Source organism: Scaptodrosophila lebanonensis, unplaced genomic scaffold, assembly GCF_003285725.1.
Source record: "Scaptodrosophila lebanonensis strain 11010-0011.00,11010-0021.00 unplaced genomic scaffold, SlebRS2 tig00000024-arrow-pilon, whole genome shotgun sequence".
In the NCBI taxonomy this organism is placed as follows: domain Eukaryota; kingdom Metazoa; phylum Arthropoda; class Insecta; order Diptera; family Drosophilidae; genus Scaptodrosophila; species Scaptodrosophila lebanonensis.
This window is the reverse complement of record NW_022060538.1, coordinates 1010796-1026817: the sequence shown is the minus strand read 5'-3', so window position 1 is coordinate 1026817 and position 16022 is coordinate 1010796. Positions and strand designations below refer to the sequence as shown.

Here is a 16022-nt window from a genome sequence, read left to right as displayed (position 1 = left end):
TCAAGTTTAGTTATTATAGCTCTTGTACTTGCTGAGGTCCAGAGGACAGACGGACATGGATATATCGACTTGTCTTGTCATCTTGATTTAAAAAATATATACACTCTGTCAGACCTCCTTCTGTGTGTTACATACATTCGCATAAAAATAATATACCCTACAAGTACAGGTTATACAACTAAGAAGAAGTTCGGTTTATGTGCTTTTTGCCGTTTTCGAAATTCATGCATGGATGGATTTGTTTTATTTTTTTGATTTTCCCCCCCCTACTTGCCCGATAATGGGGGTTTTCCGTAACGCCGTTCGCATAACCGCCTATATCTCGGAGACTATAAGACCTAAGGACATCAATACGCAGAAAATGTGTTTTTTGGAATTATCCTCCTTCCCCCTCTCCCCGGCAATCACTGATTTTCCATAGCTCCCGTAATTCTTGGAATTTTTCATTAAAAATCGTAAAATACCTCCAGTTAGTGATTATGAGTCCGTATGCCGAGTTTCATATTGAAAGGCCGATTTAACAGGAAGCTATAGCCATATATGTGCATATGGCCAAGCAGTGACCGCAGACACAGACAAACCCACACATACACGCATAGACACAAATAATTATTTTACACATATGTACAGAGTATTTCAAAGTCGGGACAACCGACTTTAGCTTTTCTACTTGTTTATAGCTATACGAGCTAAAGTCTGGGTAATCTTCGAAAGATATAGGTAGCCTGGGCTAGAAATATGCACGATTCGCATGTGAGACAGGGGCAGGTATGCTCGAAAACATCCATGCCCTGTTAGCAGCTGGGTCAGGTAGTAGTTGTCCCATCGTCTCATCACTTATCTGCCAGGAGTATGTTACTCCGGTTCTTCTTTCGTGGTACTTTTGCTTTTCTGCCTCTGCCAGCAGCTCTAGCTGTGGCATTCCTGCGATTACTATTGCTGTACGGAACGAGGAGGCTACCCTAAAGGTATACCTTCTATAGGCTGAAAGTAGATAGTTCTTATACGAGATTTTGGGCATTGCTTCAGACCAAATGGGCGCTGCGTACAGGGCTACTGACTTGACTACATTCATTAATAGCAACCTTCTGTCTTGTCTCGGTCCACCAATGTTGGGCATTATTCGTGCTAGGGCATTGCTTACTCCAGCACATCGACTTCCAACATATTTGAGGGGCTCCTTGAAGTTGAGTTTGTTATCTATCATGACACCTAGGTACTTAGTTGCTACTTTAGAGGTGATCCTGCTGCTTACAAGTAGCCTTTTGCCCTACAGGTACAGGGTATAAACATGATTCGAATAACAGCGACAAACGCTGTTAACTGAAAATGTATTTCGGTTGTCATATCGACGTATCGGTGACGCCAATTAAAAGCTAAACATAAGACGCCATAGTTATTAGTATATAGATTTCTACCCTTGGTGATAGGAATCCGTAGTGATAGGAGTAGGCACCAAATTTATGTTATATATACGATTCCTTCTTAAATCCTTTTCTGAACACATAGTCGATTAGAGCTGAAGCTGCTAGAGAGCTGAAGCTGTGGTGCAATTCAACACCAACACATACATTCCTCGGGATCTTGTATCTATTTCACATTAATTTTCAACAAATGCCACCATTTTGATGAGTACATTGATATGTACATATAGTATGTACGTGTATTTGCATCTGTATGTATATATGTGTAAAACACTAGTACGCACATGCATACTTGTTATGTATGTATAAAATAATGTGCAGAGCACGGATATGTATTTGTGTATGACAGACATGTATAGAGATTATCTTCAATATCTTGGATATGAAAATCAGTGGATGCTTGACAGTCTCATCTTGGATTCACTCAACCGTAACGGACTTGGCTAAGTTACGCGGACAGTCCACGTCACATCCGCGCAGCACAGCAATATGGTAAGAGAGCAATTGCATGGGAATAACGGTTAGGATTCCTTGGAGACAGTCAACAGTGCGCGGGATCTCCAAGTGGCGAGAGGAGAAGGCTTTGGTCTCTTCGTCACCCTCTTCGCAGATAATTATTGGGCAGCCTTTGCGTGATGTAACCTGTTGCAGAGCATTCATACATTTTGTGTATACGGGATCTCGGAGTACAATCATTAACACAGGCATGGAGTCATCGACGAGTGCCAGAGGACCGTGCTTCAGTTCTCCGGCCATAATACCTTCACTGTGCATATAAGTCAGTTCCTTCACTTTCTAAAATTAAAGAATATTTGCTTTAATTATCGAAAACAAATTGTTGAAGAAATTCCGGTCCAACTTACTAGAGCGCCCTCGAGGCAGGTGGCAAAGTTATAGCCCCGGCCCATGATTAATAGGGATTTGTGCTGATAAAGATCCTTGGCAAGTTCCTGTACCACTTTGTCTAACTTGAGAACCTCCCTTATCTGGTCGGCAAGTTTCGATAGTGCCTGCAGAATCTCAAGACGCCTCTGCTGCAGAGACAATCTATCCTCGGACATAACCAATGCGAACATAACCAATGATATAAATTGGGATGTGTATGCCTTCGTCGAGGCGACGCCGATCTCAGGTCCAGCATTGATATGTACGCCGCAGTGCGACTCACGGCAGATACTACTGCCCACGGTATTTGTAATTCCGACGATCAGTGCACCGCGCTGTTTGCAGTACCGAAGAGCCATCAGAGTATCTGCGGTTTCACCTGATTGTGAGATGAAAAAGCACACATCATCGCGGAAAATGGGAGTGTTGCGATCCAAGAAGTCCGATGCAAGCTCTACCATGACAGGCAGCTCTGTGAGCTCCTCCAGCAGCTGGCGCGTAGCTACGGCGCTGTGGTAGGAGGTTCCGCAACCAATAAGCATTAGGCGACGGCAGCGTTTGATCTCCGGTATGTAATCCTTAATTCCTCCCAGCACAATTGAGTTCCCATCAAAGCGTACTCGACCCCTCATTGTGTTGACCACAGACTCGGGCTGCTCGAAAATTTCCTTTTGCATGAAGTAATCATAGTTGCCCTTCATGATCTGCTGTATCTCCATCTTTAAAGTAGTTATCTCACGCGCATGCGGATCATCCAGGCTCTTCTTGAGGCGATGGATGCTCAGAGTACCATCGCGCACGGCTGCAACGTCATCGTCCTGCAGGAACGTTGTCAATAGTCATTTGCCATACTGGCATACTATAAGGCATATTTAGTACAAGCACTTACCTCTAAGTAGATAACACGGTTAGTATGCTCAATGACAGCGGATGCGTCCGAAGCGAAAAAATACTCTACTTCCTTATTCTCCAGCGGCATGAACTCCGAAGTGCTATCCGAGCGCGGTAGAACTGGCAATTCACGAGTTTGACCGTGGGGACGAATTTCTATTTAGTTAGTCAGTTGGCATTCAAATTTGGTCGTGTTTGGATATTATTTTACATTGCCATAGAGGTCGCCGTGAGCATGAAGATTGATGTGAGCAGTTGAATTTGCGATGAGCATTGAGTACACGGGGGAGGATGAGACGGTGGCATTGACGATAGCAATGGCCGAGGCAATGCATTTGTCAATTGCATGTGGATTGCGTGCATGGACGAGCACATGAGTTCGTGTGATTGTGCGAGTGTTGGTTTGTTTTTATACATAAGTATGTACACGGTTTAATGGCCAAAGCATTCGAAAAAGAATAAAAGAGAAAACTGAGTTTATGAGTATAAATAATTGAACTACTGAACAGACGACGTTCGAATATTTAATTACTAACATTTGTCCACTACCTGAAATCTCCCATCACCATTTGAATAACGAATTTCGATGTCTCGCATGTGTTCGCCACTACGTAGTAGACCATCAAACGACATAAATGATATAAACGTTTTAGAGACGGACTAACATATATTTTGATTCTTCTTTAAACTCTGAAAAATCCTGTACCCACTTCAAAAAGAAAGTTTCAAAAATGCTTAATCAAAATAATTAATAATATAGTATGTATTTAAACAAATAATATAAAACATACGTACGTATATTTAAATTATTTATATGTATTATAGAATCGAATTTGAAATACACTTCCTCTTATGTATCCTCATAGCAAGTCCCATCGCGATAGGAAATTATAGCTATCTCGATTCCCGATTTATGAAATTGGAAAGTGTTTTATATAATTTGCTTCATTATTAATATTTATTTTTACTTTTAAACATTTTTGAGTTGTTAACCAAAAAGTTGGGACCACTCGACTTCAGAATTTATTTCTTGTTTATTCTTAACCTGAGCTAATTGTACTGAAGTTCCACTAATCTACTGTAATTGATTATTTGGTTTTCTGAGTTTGAGGGACTGAAATAGCGGCTACAACTTGTTTAAAATATCAAAAAGGAAGTACATAATACCTTAATTTTGAGACAGCTTCCATTATTTAATAAGAATTATTATTTAATTAATTATTCTTTTCTTTATTATTTTGGCTCTATGTTCCTGCTAATTCGGTCTATCATAATGAAACTTGCCGCACGGACACATAATCATTTACTGGGGGTACTTGCAAAATTTGAGTTCTAAATTCTAAGAATTACGGGAGTTACGATTTGCGGCGGAGAGGGGTGCTAGAGGGATATTATGAAATACATATTTTCTGCGTATTCACAAAATGCATCTCGGACTAACATTTTGTGGCCCTAGGTCCTTATAGCTTCCAAGATATAGGTGATTATACGAATGGAAAATCGGGAAAACCCCCATAGGGGGGAAGTGGGGGGGAAAATCAAAAAAATAAAACAAACTCGTATAGAATACACACATAACGCATCTTTGTGGAAAATTTGGTGTGTATAGCTCTTATAGTTTCTGAGATCCAGGTGTTCATACGGACGGACAGACGGACAGACAGGGCTAGATCGACTCATCGTGTCATCCTGATCAAGAATATATACACATTGTGGGGTCTGTCACGCCTCCTTCTGCCTGTTACATTTTTCACCTCCCGCAAACCTAATATACAAATAATAATTAACACAGACAATCAAATTTAAAATGATTCCTTTAAAAGGCAGTTATCCAAATACCAGTTATAGAAACCATAACAAATAATAATAAATATGTAAAATCAGTCATTAATAGCGTGACTGAAAAATAACATGTAAAGATCGTGTACTAGATATGGTAGCCTGATGTTTTATACAAATCTTCATCTGTGCGGTCTTTGGGTGCACTTTAATAAGGTAAAGCGATCGATAATTAAGCAAGCCATTTTATACTAAACTAAAATGGTGTGCGAACTAGTAATAAAATCTATTTCGATCTGAATCCAAACACCCCACCTTTTAATTCTTAATATTCCCAGTGTCTTAAGGGTACGAGATTTCTAAAAATATATGTAAAGTACTAGGCGAGTCATAGAATTGCTTGTCTTGCAATTTTCATGTTGATAGTCTTTATTATCTAGTGGATGTGCAGCTTGAGGGACAACTCTAAAAATAATACTTTGAATAAATTACCTGTAGGTTTGCCTGATTCAGCATCTAAAGAAAAAGTGAATAAAAAATAAGTCAGACATTTGATCAAATTTGAGGAATGTCCCAACACCGACAAGATAGAACTAGATGCTTAATAGTCAGTTTGGTTAGCGAGGGTTAGTTGTAGATTAGATCAGGTATTCTATACAGCAACTGAACTGGAACTAATTAACGAGTAGCGTGGAAAAAAGAGCTACCTTTATCGGGGTTCTTCTTCTGATTGTCATCTACGTATAGTCAGGGGTGGCACGGTAGGAAGTATCGGAGGCAGCAATTGGTTATTAAGGAGAGAGAAACACACACAGTGAGCAATGTATGGACATAAAAGACAGATTGTGATAGGAATAATAAAAAATGCCAGTCAGAAAGTAAATACATAGCAGATTTTGTACAGTTATATATTCACTTATACATACCTTTTCCGTACAAAATGGGAATATGATCGGTGGCCAAACGCGTCTTGGTCTTGATACCGACTAGTAGGGGGGAGCTTCTACGGGACGCCACGCACTCACCAGGAAAATGCTTCGACTTAACTGCTATGGCAAAGGCGCCCTCCTGCATAATTTAATAGACCGGAGAGTCAGTTGGGTTAACGGGCTTACGGGGAATGCGCCACTGAGGCTGACGTACCACTTGTAGTATAGCCTGCTCGACCAGCTCCCGAAACGAGTAGCCAGGATGTTTTTTCCATAAGTGATGTACAAGCTTGGCAAATACTTCAGTGTCCGTATCCGATTCGAACTCATAGCCACGCTTCTGCAGGAACGTCTTAACGTCATTGTAATTGGTAATTATGCCGTTGTGCACGACTACGAAACTGTTTCCCTCATCAGAACGATGCGGGTGCGAATTAAGCTCGCAGGGCACGCCGTGGGTGGCCCAACGTGTGTGCGCAATGCCGACGTGGGTCAACACTGGTTCGCTATACTCGCTACCACTAAAATCTGAAAGCGGCATTGCAACTACGTGTATGTGTTCGTTCTTCTTTAAAAATTTGTGTCTTACTTTCTTGTATGGCGTCCTCCAGCACCTTTACTTTTCCCGTTCGTTTCACCATCACGATATTTTTATTATCCGGAGCGTCAATTGCAACACCTGTGGAATCATAGCCACGATACTCCAAGCGCTTCAAACCAGTGACCAGAAGATCCAGCACTTCCAGGCGTGACTTGGGAGTCAAATAGTTTAGGTAGGCAAAAATTCCTGTGAGCATGCGAACGAATTTAGAATAAATGAATTTTTAAAAATAAAACTATTCTATGAAAAACAAAAAGGAAACCAATTCATGGACCACGCATAGATGTATTATGCAATATTTTTCGTCATATATTAACCACCTGCTTCCATATAGTACTAACAGTATCTTTAATTCTTCTATACTATACATAGTCTACTTACCACACATATTGAATGATACAAATACAAATATTTGTCAAATAGATTTTTATTCACTGGCCCAGTCGTATCTGAAATTGGAAAAACAATAATCATAAAATGTCTATTTACTGTAATGAGCTGAATTTTAAAACTAACCGTAAAGATAAGACTCCGAATTTTTCTCAAACACAGAGAGGGTTTTTTATTCCTGAATTTTAATAATTTAAGCTACAAGTTCTGAAAGTTCTGAGTTGTAATATTACACTGATAAAAAAAAAGCACGGAAATTTCAATATTTACACGTAGATTTAACTGTTTTTACCATCGATTTTGCACCATCGTGTGTTTTAGTAAATATGAAGTGTGCACACTTAAATTTAAAAATTTAATATTAAAATATTAAATTGAAAGTGTGACGATATTAAATAACAATGTGGAGACGTGGGTTTGATTCACGCCAAAGGTTTTTTTATAATTATAAAATATTTGTTCAACTTTTTTGTCTACGTTACTGTTTTTTTTTTAACTCTTCAACATTATCATGATGCATATTTATACTCTGTACATGAAATGTACAAGAGTATATTAGGTTTGCGCGAGCTGAAAAATTTAACAGGCAGAAAGAGGCGTGGAAGACCCCACAAAGTATATATATTCTTGATCAGCATGACAAGACGTGTCGGTCTAGCCCTGTCTGTCTGTCTGTCCGTCCGTATGAACACCTGGATCTCAGAGACTATAAGAGATAGAGACACCAAATTTTCCACAAAGATGCATTATGTGTGTATTCTATACGAGTTTGTTTTATTTTTTTGATTTTCCCCCCACTTCCCCCCTATGGGGGTTTTCCCGATTTTCCATTCGTATAATCGCCTATATCTCGGAGACTATAAGACCTAGGAACACCAAATTTTAGTCCAAGATGCCTTGTGTAAATATTTTGGAATTTCCCTCCCTCCCCCCTCTCTCCCGCAAATCATAACTCCCGTAATTCTTGGAATTTCGAACTAATTTTGGAAATACCCCCAGCTGGTTATTATGTGTCCGTGTGTCAAGTTTCACTATGATAGACCGATTTAACAAGAAGTTATAGCCATAAATATATTTGCTGCTGCAGCGCTGCTCAAGCGCTGCCCACGGCTGTTGTTGATGTTGCTGTTTAGTTGACTGCGAAAATGCTTACACAGACACAAATAGACGCACATAAACATACATACACTCACATAGACGCAATTGCTTTGTATATGTGCAATTATATACCCTTTACGTGAGTTCGAATACCGAGAAAGGTAAAATCGATCAAATTTTTTTAAATTTTCTTATTTTTTTTTCTATAAACATATGTACAGAGTATTTCAAAGTCGGGACACCCGGACTTTAGCTTTTTTACTTGTTTATTTCTATATACTTCTACATTTTTTTTCTATAGAATACCACCATTTTTAGCAGAAAGTAATTTTAAAGTTCTTTTGTTATTATGGATTAATTTTTTTGATGTTTTTTATGCCTCTTTTAGTACTTAAAGTGAGAAGCAGCTGATTGAATAACACTTACTTGACACATACTTAACGACCATATCTGTATGTCGAGCGGTTACACTTTGTATTTATACCACACAACCGCTGAAAACCGACTTGAGAATTCTAGTCAATTGAAATTTAATATATTTCTGGTATATTTGAAAAACATCAAAAAACTTCAAAATAAAGTTCAAAAAAATATTATAATTTTCTATGGAATATAGTAAATGTAACTATTTGTTTTTTGAAGTGTGTGCATATTAATATTTAATATGGTTCAACATTAATTTGAATATGACACACTTTAATAACGGAGTTTTACACTTTGTTTTGAATAATATTCATTCACATTACAATCACTAATTGAATATGTTTTAGTAAAATTTAAGATGTTTATAGTATATTTGATTTGAATATGAAATAGATGGACATTAAATTTAATATGAAAATATTCATCCGTACTATGCAACTTTTATATCAGTGTAGTGTAGTGTGCTGACACCATGTGCCGGTGTTGTCTCCACTACATGGACTGCCGTTCATTTCCCTTCGGATACAGAGTATTTGATTATTATAGCTTTTGCACGAGTGGGAAACGTACAATGTAGATAGTACGTAAGAAACAGAAGATACTGCCCTCGGCCCTGTAACGTACATGTCTGCTATTTTGTGCAAAAGGGGACAAAAAAATGCCAACATTAGGATCAACAGAGTTCGCAAATGAACCGGTATTGCCTTTTACTTCCAGTTAGGTACGAGTGGGTGACATGCACACATACATATGCATAAAAAATCGACAGTTTTGAAGTACTGAAAGGTGAAAAAATAAAAATATTACAAGTATGTCTTCGCCATCGCTCGTTATGTGGCGGCACAAAAGGAGAACTCATTAAGAGGCCTACACCCACTGGAGAACAAACACGGTATACTCAAATGATATGATTATAATTATTTGCTCAATTGTAAGTTGCACAGTGAGTGTATGCAAATAGGTGCAGTGCACTCTTTAGTTGCATACTGTATCTGTTCTCCCATGGCCTATTCCCTGAAGCGTACATAAGTACTATACGTATGCAGGTATTCACACACGTATGTACACATGTATGTTTGTTTGCGTATACGTACACAAGTATTTGTTTTAAAACGTACGTGGGCTTAGTTGTTACTGTTATCAAGTTGTTGTAGCCAGCGACACCACGCGTCTGCTACTGCGTCTTTTAAACCCTGACTAGAAGCGATGCCAATACTCCGCCCTATCCCGCTACTTCACCAATAAATTAGTTTACACAAATGGACATTTTTTGTATTCAACAATTTGTCTTTTTATTTTTAGTTGCTATTTTTGCTTCGCCTATACTCGTATGTATACATACATATGTATGTAGATATACAAAATATATATCTATGTATGTACAAGTAATAATATGCGTGTGCGGAAGATATAGCCTGATATCAGAGCACAGCTTTATTTGGAGAAATATAACCAAAATTTGGTTGAATGGCGCATTAAATTGTATTCTTATCACATGCCACAACCAGATGGGAAGATAGCGGCAGTGCTATCTAAGTATAGATGTACCTTTGTATGTAGGGATATAAGCATCGGCAAATATCGGGGTTCACACGAAGACCCACCTCTCTACATATGTACATACATATGTACAAATTTAGTACGTATTACTTATGTATTAACATGGTCTGTTCAAAAGAAAAGGGCAATTTTGAATTTTTTTTTTTTGAATTATTTATTTATTCGTCAAATTCCATTTTGTCCCCTTTGAAGTGATTCCCCTCAGATACAATGCACTTATGCCAGCGCTTCTTCCAATCCTCGAAGCACTTCTGAAATGCGCTTTTCGGTATGGCCCGTTCTTCGATTTTGATTTTATCTCATCAATTGTGGCAAAACGCTTTCCTTTCATTGGTCTCTTCAGTTTTGGGAATAGGAAAAAGGTGCTGGATTCCTCATTAAGCATACGACCTGTTGGCAAGAACTCATGTACGCACGCATTGTAATCGAATAAAAAAGAGAGCAAAACCGCCATCTATTCTTTTGAACAGACCTCGAATATGTATATTGCCTCACCATTATCAAAGTTTTTTTTGTTGGGGTTTTTTGCAAACTAACGCTGATTGCCAATTAAACCCTAATTAAATGTCTAGGCTATCAATTAGAGGGCTAGCTGTGAAGTGGCCAAAAAGGGATTTTGCAGGTGAAGAACAGTCGTGAGAAAAGTCACAATACATTACTAAATTATTCTCGATTTCAGAAACTAATAAATAAATAATAATAATAATACAAATAATAAAGCTCCATAGCCATTAAGTTAGTTATTAAGAAACACAATTTTTTATAGCCTGTGCCCAAAGGGTAAAAGGCTTTACTAGTTTCGTGCGAATGATCAGAGTGACAAGCCGAGTAATATAGCCATGTCCGTCTGTCCGTCCGTCCGTCTGTATGAGCGCATTGATCTCAGAAGGTGCAAGAGCTAGAATTACCAAATTTGGTATCCAGGTTCCCCTAATCCCTAGGCAGGTCAAGTTTTTTTTATTTTTATAGCCTGTACCCAAAGGGTGAAAGGCTATACTAGTTTTGTGCACATGTATGTGACAAGACGAGTCGATATAGCCATGTCTGTCTGTCTGTCTGTCCGTCTGTCTGTATGAGCGAAAGGATCTCAGTAACTACAAGAGCTAGGATAACCAAAATTGGTATCAAGGTTCCTATAAGCCCTAGGCAGATCGAGTTTGTTTATTTTTTCTGATACACCCCCCACTCCACCGCAATTCGTGTTTTTTTTCATAACTCCCGTAATTCTCGGAATTTTAAACTCAAATTTGGCATATATGTACATCAATTTTGAAATCAATTTTGGTAGGTACATCCAGTTAGTACTAATGTAGTACTAATGTAATGTAATGCATCATGATAGGTCAATTCTGAAGAAAGTTATAGCCATAAGTAAAATCGCTGCTCATGCGCTGCCTGCAGCACTGCCGGCAGCGCTGCCCGCAGCTGTTGTTGTTGTTGCTGCTTTGGTTCAACTTTGTGCTGCATACATACACGCATATAAACACGCATAGGTACGTGATGTAAATGTATGCTGTTAAAACTGAACATAAACATGTATTCTAATTTAATTTAATTAATTAATTCATTCATTCATTTTTATAGCCTGTACCCAAAGGGTGAAAGGCTATACTAGTTTTGTGCGCATGTATGTAACACACAGAAGGAGGCGTGGCAGACCCCACAAAGTATATATATTCTTGATCAGGATGAGAAGACGAGTCGATATAGCCATGTCCGTCTGTCCGTCTGTCTGTATGAGCGCAAGGATCTCAGTAAGTACAAGAGCTAGGATAACCAAAATTGGTATCAAGGTTCCTATAAGCCCTAGGCAGAACGAGTTTGTTTATTTTTTCTGATACACCCCCCCACTCCCCCGCAATTCGTATTTTTTCTTATAACTTCCGTAATTCTCGGAATTTTAAAATCAATTTTGGTAGGTACATCCAGTTAGTACTAATGTGTCCGTGTGCCAAATTTCATCATGATAGGTCAATTCTGAAGAAAGTTATAGCCATAAGTAAAATCGCTGCTCATGCGCTGCCTGCAGCTCTGTCGGCAGCGCTGCCCGCAGCTGTTGTTGTTGTTGCTGCTTTTGTTCAACTTTGTGCTGCATACATACACGCATATAAACACGCATAGGTACGTGATGTAAATGTATGCTGTTTAAACTGAACATAAACATGTATTCTAATTTAATTTAATTAATTATTTTAATTAAATAATTCATTCATTTTTTTTTAATAATTTAATTTTTAAATAATTTTTTTTTTTTTTTTAATTTTTCCTTTTTGTGGAGAGTACAGGCTATTTTACTGTCGGGCTTGCTCGACTGTAGCGTTCTTTCTTGTTTTTAATAATTTATTTTTTTTTTTAATTAATTCTTTTTATTTTTTTTTAATTTTTCCTTTTTGTGGAGAGTACAGGCTATTTTACTGTCGGGCTTGCTCGACTGTAGCGTTCTATCTTGTTTATTCTGATTCACCATCCACTTCCCCGCAGTTCGGGTTTTTCATAACTCCCGTAATTCTTGGAATTTAAATTTGGCATATATGTACATCCAGTTTGTGGTTATATGCCAAAAAAATAAAATTTTGATTAAATAATGCACATGCGTTTAAATAATAATTTACACGATTCTTTTGTATATATGTATTGAATAAATTGTATTTAATTTAATAAAAAATTTTGTTTTTCCTTTTTGGGGTGAATTGAGCTTGCTCGACTTAATATTCCTTTCTTGTTTTTACTGATAATTGATAATTGATTTGCAGTCTGCCTTGTCCGTTATAAATGTACACGGTCTGCAAACATTGATTATGGTCATTACGTACCGCTATTTCCTAGAACTTTAATAGTTGTATTGTCAATTTGTTTAGTGTTATTGGAATTGGTGCGGTCGTAATAAAAAATATCAGACGTAGAAAAATTTTGATTTCCTTATGAAAAAAAATATTTATAGTTTAAAGAGACATAACTTTCCTCATTCGCATTGCACACAGGGCTAGATCGACTCTTCTTGACAGGCCGATCTAGAATAAATAATTTGTGGGGTATGACGCGCCTCCTTCTGCCTGTTACACTTTTCACCTCTCTCAAACTTAATATACTCTTGTACATTTCAGGTATGTTGGCTCACCAGAACTCACAAAAAAAGACAATAAAATTTTAAAAGAATTGAAATACGATCAGGAATAAATGAATGGAAATAAAGTTGTGTCTAAATTTAAGTGGGTGTGGTTTATTGAATATAAAAGCTTCTGAGGCTACGTTCACAGCTTTGCTACAAAATAGGTCGTTCTCTAATCCCTTTAAAATTGATATAAATATACACAAAAAATATCAAAATAGCAGGTTTGTTGTTCTGCCCTATACACGAAGGAGAGATCTTTAAAGTCGAACTTGTTCAGCAGGTTCTTCCTAGCCCATTTATCTTTTCCATGCTTCCGCAACAGCTGTTGTTGTTTTGGTTCAAGTGCGTGCTGCAAACATGATACAATCGTACAAGGTATGACTCTCACTGCGCAGGTACCTACATACGTCTTATTAAGTTTTGTGACGTATGCTTGAGAATGTTTGCATTGTGGTTAGTGTTTCCAAATGCATTTTGCCTGGCAGCTCTAAAATATCGCTAATTGGTGCAGCCAGACTGTGCTACCACGCGGCTTATTTGAAAAATGTAGTGTAGAATTTACACTTTAAAAAACTAGTGGATTTTGCTGAGGAGGCTACCACAATCAATGCTAACCGTCAAGCAGTTCATGCAGCCTGTCACATATTTCATTTCAAATTTTGCGCGCCATAGGTGTTGTTACCACTTGTATGCGCACAAGCACCTTTGGATAGCTAACAGTTATCGTGTTATGATGTCATACCCAAGGGAACACCAAATAACGGACCTGGGCAATGGCATACCTTGCACGATTGTATAATGTGCAGCAAACATACACATCCTTTACCATATAAAGAATAAGTTTGTTACATACATATTATAGTTTGTAGAGCCTGGTGAAGTTATATAAGATGTCATACCTTGTACGATTTTACTTATAATGTGCAGCAAACATACACACCGGCATATTCGCTTTGGATCTGTACAAGTTATATGAACGTCCTTTACCATATAAAGAATGAGTTTGTTACATACATATTATAGTTTGTAGAGCCTGGTGAAGTTATATAATATTTTGGTCGAATGCATGTAGCACACATAATGAATATACATATATTCTGGATCAATCCATTTGCATAAGCGCGGGGATCTCGGAAAGTATAAAAGCTAGAGTCGTCAAATCTAGTATTCATATATTTCCTAAGCCAAAAGCGGAAAATGCTTGTGATTTATTTTGGATGCACCCTTCTGCCACTGTACACTTTATGGACAGGGCAGGCCGTATTTTAAATAAAACTAAAATAAATGTTGTGAACAGCGTACATTTTAAGTTATAGTTTTACCGTCGTTCAATCAACATGATTGCGGATAAGCGAAATAAGATACCACATACATACTTATGCATGCATGCAATTGCGAATTCACATAAGGTTTGTTCAAATCTACACATGAAACAATTAGAAGGAAGCATCTCTGTCCCCATTTAATATATACATTTAGAATATACATATATTGATTTATTTTCCCTCTCTTCGTACCGATAACGAATTTCACATTTCACATTACATTGATTCAATATTTAAAATCACATCAACCTATTTTATGTGTAATTATTCATAACTCTCTATTTTAAATTGCATCAAATCAGTTAATATCAAGAGAAGTTTTGAAAGAAAAGAAAGGCTTAGTCAGACAATTGTACGTCCCGAAAGTGCATCATCGGTTTCGTTCGTCTTCTTCTTGCTTATAACAACGAATATAGGCAGCGGTAATAACAAATAGTATATATACTATTTAATTAGTAAATAATCAATTATTAATAGAGATCAGGGAGAGTAACTATTACCCCAAACATAATATTAAAAGTGCTCACCGAGAGCGATCAACAGAATATCCACTGGAAATGATTATACGTTTGAGGCGTCAGTAATCCTTGGTTGATTTCCGTCAACGGAGTAGAATAAAACCACACTCTTATAATGTAATTGACAACTAGCCCAACGCGGCATGCTGCAACCCACACCGAAATGCACCGAGGGAACTTGAATTAAATAATTTAATATTTAAAAACGGTAACGAAATGAAAGCCTTTAACAATAAACACAATAGCTCATACCAAAAATGTTATAATTTTCGGAAACATATAATTTCTTTCTGGCGGTGTAGAGCCCACCAACACAAGCAAGCTTTCGACCGCTCTCTTTTTGTGCATGTCTGACGGACGGGAAGCACAGAGTGCACTCCGACCATCTCATGGTTTTCAGCTCTGTGATGAGTTGTCCACGGGCCTGTGGTCCACCACAGTTACATATCCGTATTTACAGCATGTACGAGTACTTGTACAGCCAGCACCTGCTTCCCAAACAGGTATTTTACATAAGCAAAGACAACATTTTTGACGGGGCGACTGCCGTTCAATTAAAGTTTGTTTTTCTGGTGCTGAGAATCGGGTGGGGGCAAGCATTAGACATACTCGTACTTAGTCCCACCCGCCGCCTGTTTAACATGCAAAGTCACGTCAAACATTCCGAATGGGTTTGTTGCCTTTGTTAGCATGATTGGCCTACACACTAAGATGTGTAGTACGTGTGTACGGGTCCGAGTATGCCGATACTCTTGCCAACAACTTCTTGCAAAACCCACGATATCAGGAAAACATTGCAACAACAACAATGATAAACTGGATTGACTCACACTAGTTTTGCTTGCACAATACGTCGTGGTTGAATATAATTCCTGGCCTCTCACTTTGTAACTGCTTGAATACGCACACGCACACACCGCTGGCCAACTCCGCTGTTGAATTAACACTGAGCCAACTTCGAAAAGCAACGCGCACTAAATGAGCCACTTTTATAGGAAACGGCAACCGATCTGCAACCCGTCGCGTTTCGCTTGCCATGCAGACGATTGGCTCTCTGATTGCTGTTGCCGGCAAAGAGTGGGCAACG

General features: G+C 38.1%; 1 protein-coding gene across 5 annotated transcripts; it reads right to left on the bottom strand.

Annotated features, from left to right (window-relative positions):
- Nucleotides 1–1633: 1633 nt before the first annotated feature.
- On the bottom strand, nucleotides 1634–15902 carry LOC115620863 (glutamine--fructose-6-phosphate aminotransferase [isomerizing] 2-like). 5 transcript variants are annotated; one of them, XM_030514324.1, is made up of 10 exons: nucleotides 15766–15902; nucleotides 6891–6958; nucleotides 6498–6695; nucleotides 6123–6436; nucleotides 5906–6047; nucleotides 5687–5716; nucleotides 5472–5495; nucleotides 3199–3356; nucleotides 2288–3127; nucleotides 1634–2219 (listed from the first exon to the last, which is right to left on the bottom strand). In XM_030514324.1, exons 2-10 carry the CDS (start codon nucleotides 6895–6897, stop codon nucleotides 1845–1847), a joined length of 2088 nt encoding a protein of 695 aa, XP_030370184.1. In that variant the 5' UTR covers nucleotides 6898–6958; nucleotides 15766–15902; the 3' UTR covers nucleotides 1634–1844. The 5 variants fall into 5 exon arrangements, with proteins under 5 accessions (XP_030370184.1, XP_030370186.1, XP_030370185.1 ...); XM_030514326.1 differs by having other exon boundaries at nucleotides 3199–3320; XM_030514325.1 differs by lacking the exon at nucleotides 5687–5716.
- Between the last annotated feature and the right edge of the window lie 120 nt (nucleotides 15903–16022).

Bases quoted from the DNA above. Each gene is read 5' to 3' on its own strand.
- LOC115620863 (XM_030514324.1), bottom strand. The intron at 6,048-6,122 runs GTACGTCAGCCT...TAAATTATGCAG, and splicing joins AGCAGGCTATACTACAAGTG to GAGGGCGCCTTTGCCATAGC. The intron at 3,128-3,198 runs GTAAGTGCTTGT...ACGTTCCTGCAG, and splicing joins ACCGTGTTATCTACTTAGAG to GACGATGACGTTGCAGCCGT.